Source organism: Rhea americana, unplaced genomic scaffold (assembly GCF_003343005.1).
Source record: "Rhea americana isolate MKP2758 unplaced genomic scaffold, rheAme1 scaffold_97, whole genome shotgun sequence".
NCBI lineage: Eukaryota > Metazoa > Chordata > Aves > Rheiformes > Rheidae > Rhea > Rhea americana.
Window position 1 is genome coordinate 2,145,428 of NW_028187166.1, and position 21,006 is coordinate 2,166,433.

At 46.4% G+C, this 21,006-nt stretch overlaps 1 protein-coding gene across 1 annotated transcript in view; it reads right to left on the reverse strand.

Moving 5' to 3' along the window:
- The window catches only part of CFAP77 (cilia and flagella associated protein 77), a 61,590-nt gene that overhangs the window by 12,831 nt on the left and 27,753 nt on the right, over positions 1 to 21,006 (reverse strand). The window contains exons 2-3 of the mRNA XM_085325238.1: positions 12,973 to 13,072; positions 12,187 to 12,415 (exon numbers count right to left, since the gene is read on the reverse strand). Coding sequence (XP_085181364.1) covers positions 12,187 to 12,415; positions 12,973 to 13,072 — 329 coding nt within the window. The remainder of the gene's footprint in view (positions 1 to 12,186; positions 12,416 to 12,972; positions 13,073 to 21,006) is intronic.

A 21,006-nucleotide genomic window follows, 5' to 3' on the forward strand; every position in this document is an offset into this window, starting at 1 on the left:
TTCCCATCTCAGCAGCAACCAGTGGTAACATGGAGCTAACAGGCCCAGCTCTGCTCACACCTGTAGTCTGCAGTGCCTTCAGCTCCTGTAACAGAAAGGCACAGCTTTCCCTGTCTGTCCAGACCAGCTGTGAGACACCAGTGTGTGGGGCTAACTACTGGGGCTTCTCCTGGGCCTTCTCCAGGAGGTGGGTTTCTGTGGAAAGAGTCCATTTGCTGGGCCACAGAGAGGGCTGCTTYTGCTGCTTCCAGGTTTTCAGCAGGAATCTGTCCAAAATCGGTAGCAACCAGCTTTTAGCAGTCTGAAGGATCTTTGACAGTGGCAGAGGGTGCCAGCAGTGCGTATGCAAATAGTAACTCTTCTGTTCCTTGTTCCTTCACCCCTGCTGTGACTTTTATTACTTAATTATTGCACACCACATGCTTCAAAACAGCCTAATCTATGGTCGTGTTTTCTAATGATACTAGATGTGCAATCCAGCAGTCTACATCCCAAGGGGGCATTCATATCAGAGGAGACATCCTTCTGCAGACCTCCTGTTTCATAGATCACATGCTGCAGGGCTTTTCAAGGCTTTGCTTACAAATCAGCTGTGCTCCAGACTGTCATCTGGAGATACCCTGTGTCAAAGGGGACACTGCCACTTACCCCTTATCTTTGCTGCTTCTTCCTCCTCCTTCCTTCCCAGTTTGGTGTTTCAAGCTGATCAGAGCTGGGCAAATTATTTATAAGGCATAGAAGATCTAGTAAAACTATAGGGTAGTCCTGACAAGTGCTGAGTATCTTATTGCCCATGGGTTTCCTGTCTCGTTGTGCAGGATAGGTTTTGGTAGTCCTGGCAGAAATACATAGTGAGCCATGTGCTTGGGCTTGTTCCCTTAGCCAGTCCCATCCTTGGATAACTKTGGGAGGATCTTGGCTCTACTTTGTATCATGTTGCTAGCCCAGTATGCACCAGTACAGCAGTAAAACTGGTGGAGGAGTGTGGAAAATGCCCCAGMCAGTTTTGGCATCACTGTGGGTAGGAATGGCCATGCTAGATGTTCGCTTGCTAAGTGCGGGGGCTCTGCTCTCCAAGGCAGAAGCTTTCTGGGTGTGCCCAGAYAGCAGGGAGGAAAGCAGGACAACACTAAGGCTTTGTGGGGAGTGTTTGATTATTGATTTTTTGCAGTAGCTGAATGTGTCTACATCTCTGTGGAGGTGACTTTTACCATCTCTGATGGACCAGCCAGTTGGTGACTGATTAGTCCACAGCTGGCTTGTAAGTAAATGCTTGAAAGGACACATTTGAGTTGATGCTCTTCAGAGATTCTTCCCTGCCGTGTGATTAATCACATTTAAGTCCTGATCCAGCAAAGTATAGAATCATGCCTGGGATAATACATGCATGAGCCACCTCTTTGAAATTAGTAGGAATAACCTGTGTGCTTAGTTACACACTTATGTTCTGCTGGGGCTGTAGAAAATGATGCTTCATCTGGCTTTTCCTGGCTCCTTTGAGCAAAATATCCCCTCTTCTCTTCCCCACTTTCTCTATACCTGGTAAGTCTGCTCCAGTAACTTTAGTCAAAGAAATTTCAGTGGGAAGGTTTCTCTTTGTGGGTTAAATGCTGATCCCATTGGAGTGGATGGAAATTTTGGCCCTGATATCAGTGCGATTTAGCACTATGACATTAATTCTCTTTTGCARCTGACCTGTGGGTAACTCTTCTCTCACATTAGTGTTACTTAAGGATGGGTGTGAACTGCTTGTGTGCTCTGCTTTATTTTGTCACTGCTCTGAACTGGGAGGATTTTGCTGCTGCTCCTATTTGTGGGTGCTGTGGGGAGGGGGGAAAGCATCTGCTGAAAACACTTAATGTGGATTAAAACCCACCTCGTTCAGAATAACTCAGATCTCCTTGTTTTGGCACAAGCACCCTGCCACAGAAAGGAAAAGGGAAGAAGTTCTGATAGGATGTAACAAAYTATTTATAATTGTGGAAAAAATAATCAGCTGCTTCCTTTTATAGTCAAATAGTTGGAGCAACTTCTAATGCTGACACTGCCTAAATATTTTAAAGCTTATCTATGCACATTTTCAAAACTATTATCCCTGAAACAGTTCCTCTCTCTTTAATACGCTCTCTCTATAAATTACTTTCAAGAGTCAAGATTTAGACCTACATTCAACTGAAATGACAAGCACCTGCTAGCTTGGTTATAAAATGTGGTGCACTATTCTGCCAGAAGCCTCTTGGAAAAGAAGCTGCAGCCTTCTAATGGTTTATTTTACTGTAAAAACAATGTTAAAAAGTATAATAAAGTATTAACAATATTAAAATAAAACAGTGTAGGCCTTAAATGAGCTACAAACTAGTTAAATCTACTCTATTCAATGTGAGCCTTCAGTGCTTTGCAGCTGATACCTCCGAGCTGGGATTTGCCTAAAATGAAGGCACCAGGGACATGCAAGGGAAATGGTAATTATAATTTGCAAACATTAGGCTGACACTTTTTTGTGTATGTGTGTATAAATTCTGACAGCTGTGATTTGTGCGGCATGCCAAATAGTGTGCTACAGCACTTGTAAAGGCTCCCTTTCTGGCAGGCCATCCTCATAGCAGCAGCTCATTAAAACTTTGGAGAGGGAGAACTTGCCAAAAACAGGAAGGCGTCAGAACCATCTGAGGGACTCCTGCTACACGCTTGTTGAAAGGTGTTTGAGAAGAGAGCCTTGGGTCTGACAAACTGGAATTTTAGTACGCCTCTCCGTTCACAGTGGGGCAAAATAATTGGTCATCAGTGACTACTAATTTGGTTTAGTAGCCAGAGGCGGTTTTTTTCTTCCCAGAAAATCAATGACAGTGCCGAGGTCTGCTCAACGAGATTCAGCTCAAGACGGGTCCTCATTTAGCTCTTGATGCTTCTTCCACTGGAGACAGCTATTTTGTTAAAATGAAATTAAAATCTATCTGTAATACTCAGCTGTGAGAGCGGCACCCGTCAATGCCATGCTGCTCTTGAGGTTTCAAGGTTGTCAGTCTACCCTCAAACTTATTTTCAAAGGTTTACATATCAGGTGAATAAAAAGGTGCTTGGCAAAAGCGGAARTAAAGGACTTTGCTCAGGAAGGGTTTTTACAGTGGCTTAAAAGACACAATCAATCTAATTGCTAAGTTGTGTTGTGAAAGGGTAAAACCTTGGCTTGCGCTTACTGTTTTTCTTGTAATTCAAAAGCATATTGGCTTGTGAATATTTTAGCACAAAGGTCCACCTTTGGATTTTTCTGGTAGAGCTCCTCGCTGTGTATCGTGGCTCCTGCAGWGTTGTATCCCGTTGATAGCCAGGACAAGCTTCGGCGGGGAGCGGAGTGGGCGAGTGGAGATTTGCACAGACTGCAGGCTCCCTGGTGGCTGTGCAGCTGTTTGGGCTGCTTCAGAAACACTGCTCCTAGGAACCCTCTAATTTCAACAGCAGTTTAGTGCCAGCAGGATCAGCTCTGCCTGGGTGCTTATGCGATACATGGATTGTCATTTTTTTTTAACAGTCCTGATATCAAACAGTATCACAATACTGCCAGCTATCCTGAAACTTTAATCCTTTCCCCCAATGGTTAATGAGGTTTTGGAGGGTTTTGCGGTCTTAGTACATGCTAGCTTTGCTCAACCTAAAATGGTCTGCTGAGTAGCCAGAGTCCTCCTAGGGTTGCCTGGGAAGGTTGCCTCCATGGGCTGAAGACCCCTGTCATCGTGTTCTCGTGGGTTTGCTTTGTGATGGGATGGATTTGTCCTATGGTAGAACTGCCCATGTCAGGTGATCTTCCTCTGCCTAATGATGATTGTTTCATTTGAAGCAACTGGTTCTAGTCCCAGCAAAAAAGGTGCATTTAAACCTTGGCTTACAGATGTTGTCACCAGGCTGCAACCCACATTTCAGACACTCTGGCCCTGAGGTGGAGCTAATGACTATCGAACTGGCTTTAATCTAAACCACCTAGGTCTGGCATGGTCCTTCATGTGCTCATAAACCCAGAAACTTCACAGTGTGGAGAGCAAACTGTTGTTGAGGAGAGCAAAACACTTGGAACCTTTTCCAAATGCCTACGTTTTGTCCCCTCTGCCTTCATGGGATAATATCTGTACAGGAGACCCACAGTGGTGCGTGCACAGGGAGGATGCTCTGCTGAGGATGTGTGTGTGTGCTGGGGGGCTGCGATTCTGCTCAGGGCCTCGGGGTACTGCCAGCACACCCAGCAGCAAGGCATTAGCACTCAGGCCCCTCTGCTCTGAAAGGGGGTTTACAGCGCAGGAAAACTCTGATTACAGTTCCCTTGTACCTCACTGTATTGTCTCCCTTCCTCCCTTGTTACGGATGGGCTGGAGCTAGCAATCTATCTACCGTTAATTTKTCGGTGTGTAGCCCAGCAGGAATCCAGGGCATGATTACAGCTCTGGCCGTCGCGCGCCCGAGAGCCGGCGCAGCCCCGGCATCCCCCTGCAAACCGCCTGGCTCTGCTTGGCCTTAATTGTTCCCTTTTGGCTCGTGGACCTGTCTGCTCTCCCAAAGGTGGTGAGGAGGGCCGAGGTAATTGAAGCACTTAGCTGCCCTCGCAAACATCGCCTCCTGCAGCTAATTAGGAAAGAGGGCTGCTGGGCTCTTCCTTATTTCTTTTAATTGTTTGTGGGTTTTGCATGGGAGTGAAGGGCAGAGGAGGGATGTATAGTTAGCGGTGAATTCTTGACGTTGGAATTTGTATAAAAGGTCACTTACAATTTGTTAACGCTTTCACCGGAGTGAATTCAATTAGTGGCTCCAGTAGTCCCTGCACACGTGCATTCATGTGCGTTACACGCAGAGGGAGAGGAGGAGAAGGGAGCAGGCCATGAATGCAAAGGCTTGTCATTTTCCCAAGAAGCTTGTGGGCTATACAGTAAAGTTATAGGCCCCTTACAGCTTTATGGTACTCTAAATAGGCCATGGCAATAAACCCATGGAGAGGCCTGAAAGATCATTTTTAAATGATCTCCACTTGTCCTCACTTTCCATTAACCGCTGAAAAAAATAACAAGAGGAAAAATTGGTAGCAAACACTCAGGGACCAATTTTTTTGCGGTCTTTGTACTGGTAAAACTCCCAGTTGAAATAGTGGGTGTTTCACCCTTGTGGCAACTGCAGGGTCTGTGCCATTGAAGCCCTGATTACTGTGAATTTCTGAAGCTCCTATACAACCTTTGTAATTTGGATGAGGAAATAACAATATAAATTACTTCACTGTGGGCAGCCAATGAGACAGTGGCTTCTTCTAAGTGTCACAGGATCTGTTATTTTGCTCAGAGGGCTCGTATGTATGGAACAGTAAAAAGAATAAAATCCATTGTAAAGACATACTTTAAAAGATTTATCAGATGCTCATAGCTGTACTTAGGAGTACACATGGTTACAAGAGCACCAGTTTGCTTTACTATTCCCTCCCAAGCTAAGAGTGCGATGTATGCTTGTAAGAGTCCTAAAAGCACACATGGAAACGYGTAACTTGTAGTGAAGCTATTTGGCCAGCTCTTATCCATTAAATAAATGGCTTCACAAGTTGGAATTTCTGCATTAGCATTTTTTTTGGGGGGGGGGGGAGTTGAGCTACCCTTTGGCTGACTTAGTTGCATATTATTTAGGCTTGTCTTCAACACATTTCTCTTCTTTACTGATTGGAAATCCCCTCCATTCCCCTCTAAGAAACTCAGGAGGGATGTGAATATGGGACAGAGCCATCCTAGGCTGGAGACTTCACTACAGGGCTGAGACTGAGCAGCTCCAGTGCCAGCAAATGCAAAAAGTCTCAACGGGAGAGCGCTGCTCTGCTCGTTGCATAGAAAAGAGAAAACGCAGCAAAACAAATCAAAGGGCAGGCTGCTCTTTTCCTTGACCTCAAGTTCATGCTTTTTTCTCTCTGGATGGGTGGGAATATTACCTTGCTTGAAAGGAAACGATGTCAATGAGGGCTGAAAAGTTTTGCTTTCACAAAAAGGATTCTGTGGCTGTTCTCTTTTGACCCGGGTTTTTATTGTAGAGAATGAAAAAGCAGATGTTTGCAGGGAAAAAAAAAAAATCACTGCTGGCAAGAAGTGATTTGAGATCGTAAAAGCTTTGGTAGTGGTTTTAAGCCAGCTTTACTCAACAGATAAAGCCTATGTGAAACAGCTATAGTGTGTTTGTGGGGGGAGTAAACTCTCCTTTTTTCCTGTTCAGCATTATGCATCTGGTAATAACGAATCTAAATCTTTACACCTCAGCTCATTCCTGTTCCCAGCTCTGGGGCTGTCCTTGAGGCTGATGTGTGGGATTTGAACCTTCTGCCAAACCATGACTTGGCAGTTTATTTYCTATTAATCTCAGAATGTGAAGTAGTTGGAAAGAAACTGCTACAACTGCAGTAAGTATGCTCAAAATCACGTGAAGGGGTCTACAAGTTTTAAGGCAGTGCTTGGCCTGTGCGGAAGCTGCAGCCTCCCGGGGCAGGCGGTGCGATCCGGGAGCGGTGCTGAGAGCTGCTCGGTGCTGACRTGTGCCCAGGGAAGTGACCGTGCACCAAGCCTGGACCGCGTGCAATACAGCACACAGTGATTCCTGCCACTTTGTTGTATCTTCACAGCTTGGTTTGTCAGTGCTAAGACATTTTTCTTTCCCAAACTTCTGTTTGCTCAACCCTTTTGGATTTTATGGCTTTACCTTCTCTCTCTCTCTCTCTCTCTTTTTTCCTGCTTCCCAGTGATTGTGTTTCATATGTAGCCTTGCTGTAATATTCATCTTTCTTGCCCATCCAGCTTTTCCTGACAGAGTCTTCCCAGGAACACCCTCTGCTGTTCAGTATTATTTCTTTGACTTATCTTTGCAGTCATTTTATAGTTAATTTTTTCTTCCCTAGGGACATATACTAATGATCTGAAATGTTCTATAAGTGTCTCATAAATAAACCTGCTAGGGCACTCTTATCTGTGCCAGAGAGAGGCTGGAAATGTCAAAGGAGTATTTAGATAGCCTTCTAAACTTTGTTCTGGCTATTTGCAGATGTCACAGACGCTTTGGATGGAAAAGCCACTTGCAAGGCAGGAGTGTGAGCGTTGAGCTCTCCCTTCACAAACAGGGAAGGTGAAAGATAAGGAGAGAGCAGTGACTCAGTAAAGCTRGGAGCTGCAGGAATAGCTAATATAACAGCTGAAGCAGTAAAGACCACTGAGACAATTGTCAACAGTTTCAGGACAATTAGAGATGATATGAAGACAAGAGGGAGGTACTGGATAACTGATCCCTTTGGTTGGTTGTATTAGTTTGAAGTAAGGAGAGGGTAGTGCCCAAATGCTCAGAGGGGTGAGTTTGCTCTGGTGATGCAAAGAAGTAGCTGCCAAAACATTAAGATTGGTTTGAGCGAATGGGAGGTGGAATGGTAGGAGGAGACGAAGTTAGAAGGAAAGTAGGATGTGAAATTCAGAAAAGGGACGGCTGAAGTGAAGGCAGACGGTAGGGGGACCCGGCAGGAGCTGCATGGATGACAGAGTGCCATGGAAAGCCTGCCAGCACGCCCAAGGTCAGCCCAACCTACAGGCCAACTGCCAAGAGGATGGCAACATGTCCGAGGCAGGGTTATGGCCATGCAGGGTTTGGAGGAGGTAAAGTGTTGGGTGGAAACAAACGGCTGGTCTGTGCAGCTTTTAGTTTCCATGAACGTGTTGTAGCATATAGGAGGAGGAATTAGAAAACTTGCATTAGTAAATGAGAGGCAAATAAGAGCTTTTCTCTAAAAGCAGTCTTGGAAATGCCACTGCGAGGACACTATGTCCTTCCTAAGGATGYGCTCTACACTAGTATCTGTCATTAGCTCCTTGAGAAAGACTTGTGCTTGGGGTGCTGGTTGTACCCTGGTAGGTGGTCATCTTTTTTGTTGGCTTTTTTTTTGGCTTCAGGCTCCTTGTGAGACATTGTGCAAATCAATATAATCTAAAATATAGCTGTAGACAGCACCTCTATATTTAAGTTCCCAAAGTTACCATTTAGTGCCTACTATTTTCAGGACAGAGTAAACTTCAATTAGAAAAGGTGATTAGAAGTCTAATTAAGGACCTGGTCATCTATTGAGACTTTGAAATGCACCTGAATACCAAGCTCTACTGATTCCAGTGARGATCCTGGAGGTCTTCACAGAATCTCTGCCTCTTTAGATTTTGAGTACCAAAAAAAATCTGCCCACTCAGTGCATTGAATCCTCCCTTTTGTAATACAAGGTCATTACGCAGAAGAGGATGAGGTTGCATGCACCTGCTAGTAGCACTGTGTGTGAGGTTATTTAAAGTGAAAGGACCAGGGAAGACACAGGCACTGGGATCCAGGAGAACAGTAATCTTAATCTGCAAACATCTTACAGCATGCTACGTGTTGTGCACAAAGYGTGTACCAGGATAGTAGGGGTTTAGCTCCTGGAGGAGGTTTTGTTAATGACTGGCATTTTCCTTGAAAGAAAGTCTGCAGAGCTGCTCACGGCGGGGCTGAGGGCTGGGATGGGCAAAGCTGAACACGCGTGCACTGCAATGTGGTCGTTCCCCCAGCGCTCATGCTCCGCTGATGTGCTCTTTTGCGAATTGTGGCTTGCACAAGGCAGCTCTTGCAGAGATCAGAAGCCGGAGCATGAATTGGAGAAGCCTGACTGGAGGATGCCCCATGGGGGTTGCTGGGACCCCACCGCATCCTCGTTACCACTGACCTTGGCACGAGTGCTGCCTGCTGATGGATAGGCTGTGGAGCTGGACAAGACCCTGGGGAGGCACTGTATTATCTATTATCGTCCCATCAGTGCCTCCCCTGACCCCTCCCAGCTCCGAGTGCCACAGGCATCAGGAAGGGAATAAATCTCTGTCTGATACTGAGAGAGAGAGGGAGCGAGAGCAGGAAAAAGGAGAGATGAAAAATGTCCTTTTTATGACTCTAGCAACAAAGCTGGCCACATGATTCGTAGCAAACATTTCTCAAGGAAGAGGGAGGGCAAAAATGGGGGGGAATCAGCAAAAAAGCAGAGCCGCTTCTCTCCCCTGAAAGATGCCCGGGGGAATTAACAGAGGGGCATGGGTGACCTTTGAAGGTAAATAKCCTGTGAAAGGAAACAGGCCCCAAAACTTCAGGTTTGCTCTGGTGTCTGTGACATGGCTTTGCGAAATTCTCCATGCAGCCTGCAGCCACCACGAATGGAAAGCAGAGGCGTAAGCGATCGGCTGTGCTAGAGGGAGCAGCAGGGCCAGGGCATGATTAATAAGGCACTAATAGCAACCCCAGCATTATCTCTGTTTGCTTYTCTTTGGGATGATCCGAGTGTAGCTTGCACTTGGGAGTCTGGGGAGAAGTCCTGACCTTGGTGGCTTTAGGAGACAGATGAACCTTTAGTGGTGTAGCCCAGAGCCTGAGAAGGGGCTGGAGAAATGTTGCCGCACTTCTAATACTCTGTGTGTTACCCCTYAATGGCTGTAAGGCTTCAAATATGCTCCTGTGACAACTGCTGYTTTGTTTGGTCCTGATAATGGCCTGCACTGCTGTCCTGGGCAAGAAATGCCCAGTTTGGAGGCTGTGYACTGACCTTAGGTGCAGTTCTGGTGCTGTAAAGGAGGTGCAGTAGGGTCCTGCGTGCAGACTGGGAGGCTTTGCATTGGTGCTTGGCACAGGGAGAGGCTCTTAGAGCTCAGCATGGGCTGGAAATGTTCTGGGACGTGACCAGGTAGTACTGCTGTCCTTACGTCCAGCCATGTCCACTGGATGACACTGGCACAGTGGARAAGCACCTCTGCTCCTTGGCTTCCTGGGCTGCACGTTCTGCATTGTGCCTTGGGCAAGGCAACACTGTGCAGGATCTTTTGCCAGTGAAAAAAGCTTCACTGCACCTCTGTGCACTCCATCTTTACTGTTTATCAAAGTTGGACATTTGTAAAAGCAAGCGAGTGCCTGAAATCATGGAAAGGGACCATATGCTGCCATTCTCGCTTCTTCTGCCCCCAGCTCAGCTTGTATCTGAATTGACAGCACCTTCCCACCTAGCAGCACTAACAAGAGTTGTGCAGGGGTTAAGATCTGTAAGCAGAAACAACTTAAATCCATTGACAGCTAAGCCATTTTCAGTAGGATAGTTTAACAGCCTGCCACACTGCCCCMAAAAACAGGGTCCTGCCCTGTTAATTACATGGTGACTGCAAGGTTCAGAGATCCTTCTACGCCTGGATTAGCCTATGGGAATATTKGATCTGTTTGTATATCTTGTCTCTGAGGATTTCTGACAACCTTAGAAGATGCTACAGATTCAAATGGATGGCAGTTATGGTTGTGCCTATCCCTGAAGCTAGAAAGCTGGTAAAATGGGATTTTCACACTAAGTCCTAGCACAGAGCTGACCACTGGCCAGATTTCAACCCAGTGCCAATGGCCTTTCTGCAACTGGTCAGCTGAAACTGGAGACAGAATAGATCTGAGGAGCACTTACCTATGCTGGTATCTTTAACTTTTCAGTTGTGAAAAGTGAGTTAAATTCCCTGCTTTTACCCAAATGGCTGTAACAACTTCTCAGTAACCCTACTAATTTGATTTTGTCTATAACGTGCCTTTAAAGTAAAGGGATAAATACAATCAGTCTGCATAAAAGGTAGCTATTAAAGAGCAGACAAGTTGTACAATAATAACTTTAAATTAAAAGCCCTTTCTCACTACTACGGCTGCCGTGGGGTCTGCAGATTTTCCTCAAAACTTTTGAAACGTGCCTAGACTTCCTACAGGCAGCCATTTAACCTCCGTTTATGAAGAAATAAAGCAAAATTGATGTTGATTTTGGTCTACATTGGGGGATACTTTTGCAACATAAAAGCCCTTTTGCCTGCAATTTGCAGAGCAGCCCTGTCACATCAGTGAGGGCTGATACTGATAAAGATAAAGCTTTATAGCTGGGGCATTTGCAGCTAACAGCAAGCTAATGCTGCATTTTCATTTTGATGCAATTAATGTTAATGTCTGCTACGAAAATTGTCATTAAATACCATTTTAAAATCCATTCAATTTGCATATGCAAAGCCCATTTACTATCATGTAAAATACACTGTGTCGTTCATCATGTCCTTTCTCCAGAATTTGTAGCTGTTATTTTTCTGGTAGTGATTATTATCCAGCTCTTAAAATGAAACCTAATGTCTAGTCCAGACCTGCATAGAGCATGAAAGCCCTCTACKCTGCAGCAGAAGGGCTGCTCTGGAGCCCCTTTCTGAAGCTTTTAGCACTTGTTYGCTCCTCCTGACTCCCACGTCCTCTGGCCTCCCCCGTGCTCCGGTGCCAGGCAGGCAGTGAAAGGGACAAATCAGAGCAAGATGCCGACGTTGTCCCTTGCAGACTTTGTTGCACAACTACTTGCAAAAAAAAAAAAAAATCTCCAAACAACAAACAGCGCTGTGGGTAGCCGGGATGTGAGGGGCACATTCAGTGGGTCACTTCTGCAACTTTTTCCAAATGCTGTTCCTGTATGAACATTGGGCATGGCTCGTGCTCAGTGTTTTGTAAAACCTTTTTGGAAATGCAACAGAGCTTAGTCTTGAAGCCCTAAATGTCCTGCTGCGGTGCAGGGGAGGAATGGACAGGCTTATGCCCTGTTAGGGGAGGTGGTTGGGGAGCTGCAGGGGTCAGCTCCCCTCCAGCCCTTGGGCTGTGCTGAATAGAGAGATGCAGTGTGGGGTTATGAATTAACAAGTGGGGGGGAGAGAGTGGGGTGAAGAGCCTGAATTGATTCTTAATTGCATCAGAGTGTTTCAACCAGTACACCCAGGTAGAAATGYTGTTGTTCTGCCTTAGTATCACTTTCTCCTGGTATAAATGACCCTGGGAAGCAGCAAGTCTTGCTCACAAATTCATCACATTCTTAATTTAAAGGGTTGGCATTGAATGTGTTTTTAAGGGGTAACAAGCYCTTAGTACCAGCAGTTAAATGGGGACGTGCTGTGGCATGCAGATGGGAGTTAGGTAGTTGATTTTCTGACATATGAGTGCGATCTGGAAATGCTGCCATGACTCATTTGCAGTGTGCCTAGGTTCAGGGCACTTCTTATCTGGGGACCCTGCTCGCTTGAGAGGTGGAGGAGATACAGGCCWGAGGGCAGGCAGGGTGATCTCCTTCCGAGGGTCCCAAGCTTTCCCCCTTACCGTGACACGATGCCATACGTCATGTCTGCAGGTACTTTGGGAGGCCCTCTCTTGAAGCGACTCTCCTCATCTGCTTTGCGCCGTATGTCCTTGGCCCCATAGTACAAATTAAATTCATGGGCTGTGGTATAACCGGCCTTAAGAGCGCCGCAGTTCATGGTAATGTAGTCACGGGGCATTTTCCGTAGCAAAGCAGGCCTGGGCTTCATGGCATGCCAGTGACCAATTGCTGCAGGTGGAAGGAGACAAGAGGAAAAGATGAAGCATCTCAGGTGAATGCCTATTTGGGAAGGTGGTTGCAATGAAGCCTGCACACCYAGCACATGGGCCTTGCATGGCTTGTGGGCCTTTTTTCATGGCTCTATTGCAGAGTGTCACCACATCCTGCTGCAGTGCATTTCATACAGGGTGTCCCATCTGAATTGGATGTCTTCTCACCTTCCACCCTGCCTTGGTCAGCAGGTCTGATTTCACAGGGGAGTTTTCCCTGAGAGTACAGAGCAAGAGCTSTGTCCAGTTGTGGAAGTGGCCCCATGTATCATCCCTTGCAAGTGCTATATCCTTYTCTGCTTGGGTTCTGTGTGAGCTTTTAACAGCTTGAAAGGTCACAGGTGAACTTCACTAATCRCCAAATATTTTTGAATGATATTTATATAAGTGGTTGCATGTTGGAGTTCTTCCCCTCCAGCTTACTGAGAAGTAATGCAGTGCACCTGTAAGGAGGAGACACTTTCTCTAAGCATGAGGACTTTGCTGCATGTCTGTATTTTAGTGGCATTGTCATACCTTCAGGGACTCCTCCGTCTGTCCCGTGGATGTACAGCCCGTATGAAAAATCGGGGCCTGGCAGGGTATAGCTGCTTCTCCGGGGCTTTCCCAGTTCTGCCTGTGGAAGATGACTGAGGTTAGAGAAGTGTAAAGACCTGCACGGAAAGCTAACCCCCATGGAAACAGATTTGTAACAGAATTGTTGGTGGCTGCTGCTGTTGCCATTAATGCCTGGCTCTGTTGGGATTGCTAATGGCACCTTGGCTCCTAAGGGCTCTTTYGGGGAGATGAAACACTGGGTCAAACCAAGGACTGGGACTAATGCTTGGGGCAGGAAGCAAAAGGCCAAGAGAGGCRGAGAAGAAGCTGCTACTTGGTGACAAGGGCCAGCAATGGCTCTGGATCTGCTTGGTGCAGGTTTGAATCCTACTGTCTGGACATAAGCAGTGCTTGATGCTTTGCCAGAGCTGAAGCTTAAGGGATGCTGAGCTTCACACAATGTGCCTGAATTAAGTGACCTAGCCTTGCTGGAAGCAGGGATTTTGACCTGCTTATAGTTATGATATATGGACCTAAGGTGTGCTTGTTTAGCTAATTTCTCCTTTGACTGTGGTGCCCAGCAGTGGTGCCTGCAGGAGAGACTTTCTAGCCTTAACTTTCCTTCAAGTTCCATTTTTCCAGTTGTGCATCCTCCTAGAAAACTGGCATAAACTTCCCCAAACGTAGTCACGTCACCACTCCTACCCAGGAAGAATCAAGCCTCAAGGTGAGTGCTGGGGGGAATGGAAAGGGRAAAGAAGGGGAGCGGAGCCTAGGCTTTATAGCACTGAAGAGTACTTGAGCTGATGAATAACTGYGTTTGTACTTAGTTTGAAAATGAGCTCTTCTCTAGCCCATGTGTATCCCAGCTGGGTGGCATCTGTGGGATTAGGTAACCTCCTCAGATCTCCATGGTGCTGTCACTGCAGGATGTGTRTTTGGAAATCTTACTGTTGCCTGAAAGGGAGGTGGTGGAGGAGGGCAGGAGTGGGAGCCTGGCAGTCTGGCAGGGTCCTGCTATGGGAGGCTGAGAGCCAGGCAACAGGCCTACCAGAGCCCTGACGCAGGGCATGGGCTGCAGGTGCTTTGGGATGGATTCTTTTCCACGGGAAGGGTGCTGGGGAAGCTGGGGAGTTTGTAGCTCTCAGCATGGTTGTCTTGGAAAAACGGAAATGCTGAAACCATCCTCTGGGAAATCATTGAATATTGACAYGGATGTGACTACTGTTATGCTCCAGAGTTAAAACCCTCTGGATTTGGGGGGGGGGAAGGGTGTGCTGATTTGTACTGGGCTGGATCAAATGCCCTTTCTGCAGGGCCTGAGCAAAGAGGCTGTGATTGAAGATGGATTGGTTCCTGCCTGCTGCTAGGGCTGGTCCAGGCTGTATGAGGTTGATAAGGGACAGAGAGAGCTCTGCCCCCCGAGGCTGCTTGTGCAGGAATGTGTAGGAGGGCTCTCTGTTAGGGTCTCTGAAAGTTGCTCGTAATCAAAGTTTTTGACCCAGAGCTGTTTTGTATATTGTCAGTTCGCCTTTTCTCAGTTTCAGCTTCTATGTGGAGCTACATAAAAAATTAAACGTGGGCAGCTCGGCTCTGTGCCACCCTCCTCRCACGGCGACACAGGCGCTGGCCTCTTTGCCAGCACGTCTTGGGTGACACCTTGCTTGAGGCACTTGTCCGAGTGGCTGTGRCAGCTCTGGTCCTTTGCAGATCCTGGCAAACTGGCCACTAACTTTGCCACTTTTGATCCACAGGATCAAACCTGAATTTTCTGGACTTGCTAAAATACTTTGATGGACTTGAAAACTCCATCTGCCTCTTTGCCCTGCGTAGGGCTCCAGACCCTTTGTCGCAGCCAGACATTGGTTATTAGCTTTTTGAACACCACCGAATCACGTGCTTTGCTGCCTGCTGTAAACCTGGGCAGAAGATGGTTGCTTTCTCTCGGCTGCCTCCTGCGAGTCTCAGGCTGCGGCCGAGCTCGTCGCTTCCAGATGCGGCCAGCACCGAGCACGATGGGAGTGACTGGGCTTTTAGAGCTCCCGCAACTGAAATATCGTGCAGCAGCACTAAACCATATGTGCATGCTGCGCGGGAGATGGGGAGGCTCGCTCAAAATGTATAAACTGTTGCCAGAGTGATAAACCAGCTCTCATTGTTGATCTATTTCCYCTGTATTTACAGGCATTTGCACGATAGCTATTTTTAGGTTACTTGTCGCTGATGTGCAAGGGAAATGGCATAGCATTCTTCAGCTGCCTGCAAAAAGGATTTTTCTGGGATCGTGTTTTGATGCCGCATCAGCTAAGCGAGGTCAGGCATTTGCTATTGTGGAGAAGGTGCAGCAGGYGGGAGAGAAAGTGCTGAGAAACTGCAGGAAGGAGGAGAGCTTTGTAATAAATATGTGGCAAAGCTGTTTCCAGACCTTTGAATGTGGCAATGTGTAGAATGGAAGAAATTAAGGGGCTTAAAGGTTCCCTTTTGCTGTGCACCTTAAGTAAACGCAGTTGGATATTTGTTCTGTTGCAAAATGAGCGCACGCTGTTCCCTTTTGTGATCTGCTAGAATTTTACAGTCATTTTGCACTGAATAAATAAAGCTGGAGGTGCTGGATAATTAATTAAAAAAAAATCTGGTCCAATATGTTGAACATGGCGAGAACCTGTGACTGAAGAAAACCGGGGGACTCGGAGGATACTGGTTGTGTGCCAAGATCTTTCTACCCACAAAAGCAGGAAATGGGGAGGTGATATCGGGCAGAAATCTTGCTAAATGTAATCAAAGATTACAGATTTTCTCATTCGTTAATTAACAAGATGCTGTCGCAGCCTTGTGGGCTGGTTTTGCTTGTTTGTCCTCGGGCGCTGTAGGTGTGCTGCACCCTACAGCGGTGGGGAGAGACGGAGCTCAGGTTGAAGTGGAAGGTCCTTTTTTCTTCCCCGGCTCCGGCACCGTTGCCTGTGTTCGGGTTTAGCCTGTCACAGAGCCGCTTGGCTGGAATACAGATCTGTCTGACAGCTGTGCCCATCAGTAGACAACTTCATTAAACCTCATTAAGATGTCATTTCTCTGCCTTATTTCCCACCTCTTGGCTCTAATTAAAACCGTCTCTCTCTGCATCCCAGGCGGTCCTAATTTTCTCTGGGTACCTTCTGCAAATTTTCTCCCTTTACGACATCACTGAAGAAAATCAGGCATCTTAAATATTGTTTATACAGCCCGTTCAGAAACGACAACTCTAATCTTTTTCCTGAAGCATTCCCAGTACATTCTGCAGGGACCAGGGCTGAGAGCGAGAGAGACGTGGGCTGAGGCTTTGCTGGCTCTCTAAAAGTGTCTTTAAGGACACTTGATGCACCTTTTCCTCTCCAACATGTCGATTCTCACTTGTGACCCGCCTGTGCCTGTCCTGTGTTTGGATAGTGCCACGCTCAGACTGGCTGCAGCACAGCGGAGAGGAGGTTTTTTGCTGCAGGTTGCGCAGTTGGCCAAAGAACGGAGCCAGGAGTACCGAGTTGTCCGGTCTTTGGTTGTCACTGGTTTGTGCAGCCCTGGATCTGAGCTGCCCCATGTCCAATGGCATTGGAAAACGTTTGTAGCAGAGGAGAAAGAGGGCTTGGAAAAGGGTCTGTTTGTAAGAGGTGGGTGTATTTAATGGTGTAACGAAGTACAGAAACTTGAAGGATTCCAGGTTGTGTTGCAAGCCTGTGTCTCCTCCCTTGGTATTTATGGCCTCTCTCTGCTCCTTGCATTAATTTTCTAAAGAAGACTGAACTGGAGAGTGAGGTAGGAGACCTGCCTGTGTGAGGAGAGAGGCAGGCATGCATTTTTAATCCCAGCATTTGAGGCAGCTCTTCCGTGGGGGAAATGCTGGGGAAATTCATGACTCTTCTCCGCCGGGTTCAGCCGGGGCCGCCCTGCTCCTCCGTGGCGGCTTTGGCCCGCGGCAGCCCGCGCGCCTTCGCCCTGCCAGGCCCTGCTTCTCTCCATACCTTCTGTTCGACTTTTCATTACACCCCCTTGTACAGTAAAGCCTCCCGTCACGCTGCCATTACTATTATTGCAGATTTACTGCACTTGCAGAGTGAAGTGATTGCGGTGACAAGGCCCAGCATTTTTCCCTCCTTCCCCCCGCGACAGCTTGAAATCAAGCCCTTCATTTGCATTTACATGATCTTGCTGTGCAGCTTATGAGATCGGGAGATTTATTTGCTACTTAGCTTGATGTTTGATTACACTCTAAGAAGGCAGTGAGCTACAAAGTGCAGGGATACATCAGAACTGAGCTACTGAAAGCCTCTGGGGGACAGTAACTCAACATCAGGTTTAGGTAGATGAGAAAGGGAATGTTCAGTGTTTTGAAAAAGGCAAATTTGATCAGTTTTTTTAAAGGTGAAGGGAAGGAAAAAGTTATTTGCCCTCTCGTGAAAATGCCTGAGAAAACAAGAATATTGTTGTAAAAACACAGGTGAAAATCCAGATTTGTTAGCGCTGAAGAAATCCTAGCAGGAGCTGGCTGGCTGCTGGGCTGTGTACAGCTGCCAATTGCTTCTAACTTCCACTCCCAAGAAGATTATTAATAATAGGTTGGCACTTATCTTTGAAGATTTTCATAAACATAAAAGGTCAAAGAAATCTTGCTTGATGAAGAGCCACAAAATCTGGCCYTGATTTATTAAACTTCACAACTGTCACTGAGCAATAATCCAGCTTAGGGAAATTGAGGCAGAGAATWAATGTGCTTGTGCAGGACAGGCAAGGGAATGGAGTTTGGACTGGGAAAGAAGTGGACTGTTTCTAGCACACCTGTGCTCAGCCTAGGAGACCAGACTATGGTCTCCCACAGTGGTGTGTGAATGAAACTTGCTGCTGAGGTGCCCCTCCACTGCAACGTGGGAAAGGACACTCTAGACCTTCTGCTGTGTCCATGACCACGTCAGCATGAGATATCCATTGGAGAAGGTGTATGTGCTGGTATGTTACRCAGAGCCAGGTGTCAGGTAATGGTAGCTGTAAAACACCTGCTGATGATCAGTGCTGAGGACAGAGTGGTTGGCACTGTTTTATAGATGTCATAAGGGCTAAGGCCAACCACATAAGAGGGAAAAGATTTTTGATCAAAATCTCCTGGAGGCAAGGCTGATGCTTGAGTTGAAAGCTGTTGTCAGACTCAGGAAAGGTAAAGCTAATGACCTTGCAGTACATTTAACTCCCATCATTACAAATATTCCAGATAAGAAACTACTAACCTAGAATATGCCTACATGTGCAGTCTGGGTTAATCTGAGATTGTGACTTTCCCATATTAGGTAGGAAGCTTCAAGCTGCAAGTCCAAATTTAAAAGACTTTCACCTCTAGAAATCATGTTTTGAGAGGTTTGTGAGGATGGTGGGAAACAGGTGTCCCCCTTGCTGAATAAGACACCAGTGAGGCAACTGGGCTGCAGATGGCTCTTCCAGCCCATGGTTTTGCTTCCACGTGCTCCATCACCAGCCTGCACCTTCTCTGATACTGTACTCCAGCGCAGCACCCAGCGTAGCAGGACCACAACTAGGGGTAACATTAACCAAGGGCTGCATGTGAGGATCCCTGAAACAGGAGCCCATATCTGAGGAAAGGCACTTGCTCTCTGCTACAGTAGCATGTTGTGAGAACTATTTGTACTTAGTACTTATTCTTAAAAATTGCCAGGAGGTATGCTATTAAAATTAATCACTAAAGACTTAAGAAAGAGTATACCCTATCACATAGAAGACTCCAGTGATGATCTTTATCCAGCTTGTAAAATGGACAGACTTGATACAACTGAGTAATTTTCTTCTCATCTGCACAAAATCATGAATGCTAGTCATACTTCTTGGAGTCTGAAGTGAACACTGTGAGACCAGCCTATAATTACCAAAATAGAAAAAAAAGAACAGCGTTTTCTAATGAATGACAAGCCACTAGGTGGAAATCTAATTTGGTCTAATTAAGCAGCCTTTGAGGATTTGTCTTTAGATGAAAAGAGGGAGCCAAAGAGATCTAAATGCAAATCAACTCTAGTGTTTTGGTTTTAAAGGGCCAGGCAGATATGAAAGTATTTATGTACACAGTACTTTCATTTGTCTTCATGGGCATATTCCCCTTCAAGGTTTCCCTTGAAAAATACCTTTATGCTGAAATTCCAGAACTCTAAATATTAGCTGCTGTTTGATATAGAATATAATGCTCTGTTAGATGGACAATTTTAGCAGTATAGTATCACAAATGTCAAAATTGGCTTTCTCCATAGCAGGACTGCTTCTTTTTGATGTCAGAAAATGGTCTTGGGAGGGGGGTGTTCTTTGCTAGAGAGTCAGATCCCACATCTGTGCCTCTTGGTGTGTGGCACCCTATAATTTGGGGTCTTTGGAAGCACCTGCTGAACCCTGAGCTCTTCAGTTGTCTCTCTGTCAGTATGAATTTCTTCAGCTTTGATAAATCAACATCACCTTTACCAGTTGTGCTCTTTCTGCTGATTCTGCCAACAGTCTCAAAGCTGTGAGCAAGCAGCACAGGTATAGCCCCAAAGGCTGAGACTTGCTAAGAGTTTTGAATATAATTGAGATGGAAATACTGAAAATGATCTTCTGCTCTATTAAATCTGCTCCTGCCTTAAAGACAAATTTGTGCCTATGTAAGTTTTTGTGCCAATGCTGAGGGTCAAAGAAGGAAACGTATTTATTGTAGTGGAGGGCAAAGCTTGCGACACTTGCATTAGCCTCCGCTTGTGAGCAAACCATAAAGCAGCATCTTGCTCCATATTCATAAGACCAGACCTCAGGCCAAAAGGGTGGGGTTATTCAGACTATGTGAAGATAGGTGCATTTTACAGCTACCGCTAGACTCAAAGGTCTTACCCATACCTGATCTCTCCTGAGCTACCACCATCATTTACCTCTAAGAGGAGGAATAAGGCTGGGAGAGATGTGAGGAAGCTTGACGAAAGCAGCAGAGATGTTTGGGTGCAAGAAAGATTCTGCTTTGGCAACCAGCAGTCAGTCATCCTAGAGTGGCTGCATAGGGGGGATATCTCCAAGTTTATGCTCTCCCTGCAGGCAATATGAGGGGTGGAGGGTGAATTGCAGATGTTTCTAGACATAGAGTAATTCTGTCTCCAAGATGAGACTAGGTTCCGGGCACCCTGGAGAGAATGTGGGCAGAATCATAGAATCACAGAATGGTAAGGTTGGAAGGGACCTCTGGAGATGATCCAGTCCAATCCTCAGCATGGCCCATATGGGGATTGAACCYGCAACCTTGGCMTTAGCAGCACYRTGCTCTAACCAACTGAGCTAAGCCTGCCCCYCAAATGTTGCATGTTGCCTTGGCAAATGGAGTTATTTTACCCTCCTTGCGTTTGACTTCCCATGGAGAACTGCAGCCTCCAGAGAGTGGATGGAAAAGGTGCAGTCAGGCCGTTATTTCCTGAGGAAYCAGAGCTTTGAGGGTGTTTGCCATATTGTAAATCTTGAAGTCTTGTTTTGCCAGGGAATGCTTTTYCTCGGTTTCTGTTGACTTCAGTGAGAGTAGTTTGGGTTATTTGATGATTGTGAGAGAATATGGCCTAAATGTTAGAGAAATGGGACAGGYTGTGAAAATTTGCTTCCCTCTCCTTCCACCAGTTATGGGCTTTTCTCTCTGCCTCATCCTTAGCAATGTCTATAAACCTCCCCATCTGCTACTCTAAGAAAAGTTCCCCCTATGTTTTCAAGGCAAGACATCCCGATTTACATCCAGCACAACCCCCCTTAGTGAGGCTGCTGTTTGCACTATGTAGCTTCCTGCTGGCTCATTTGACTCCACGCYGGTAGTTTAAATGTCCTCCCCTCAGATTTCTTTGGGCTCTGTAGAATGCATCAGGTCAGATGCTAGCAGCATTACACCACACAGCTGTGATGCCAATAAGGGAGCTGCATGTAAGTGAGAATTTGTCTCTGGGCTTTTTTGAGCAGACTGAATATGGTCATTCACAGTATAGCAAAGTAGTT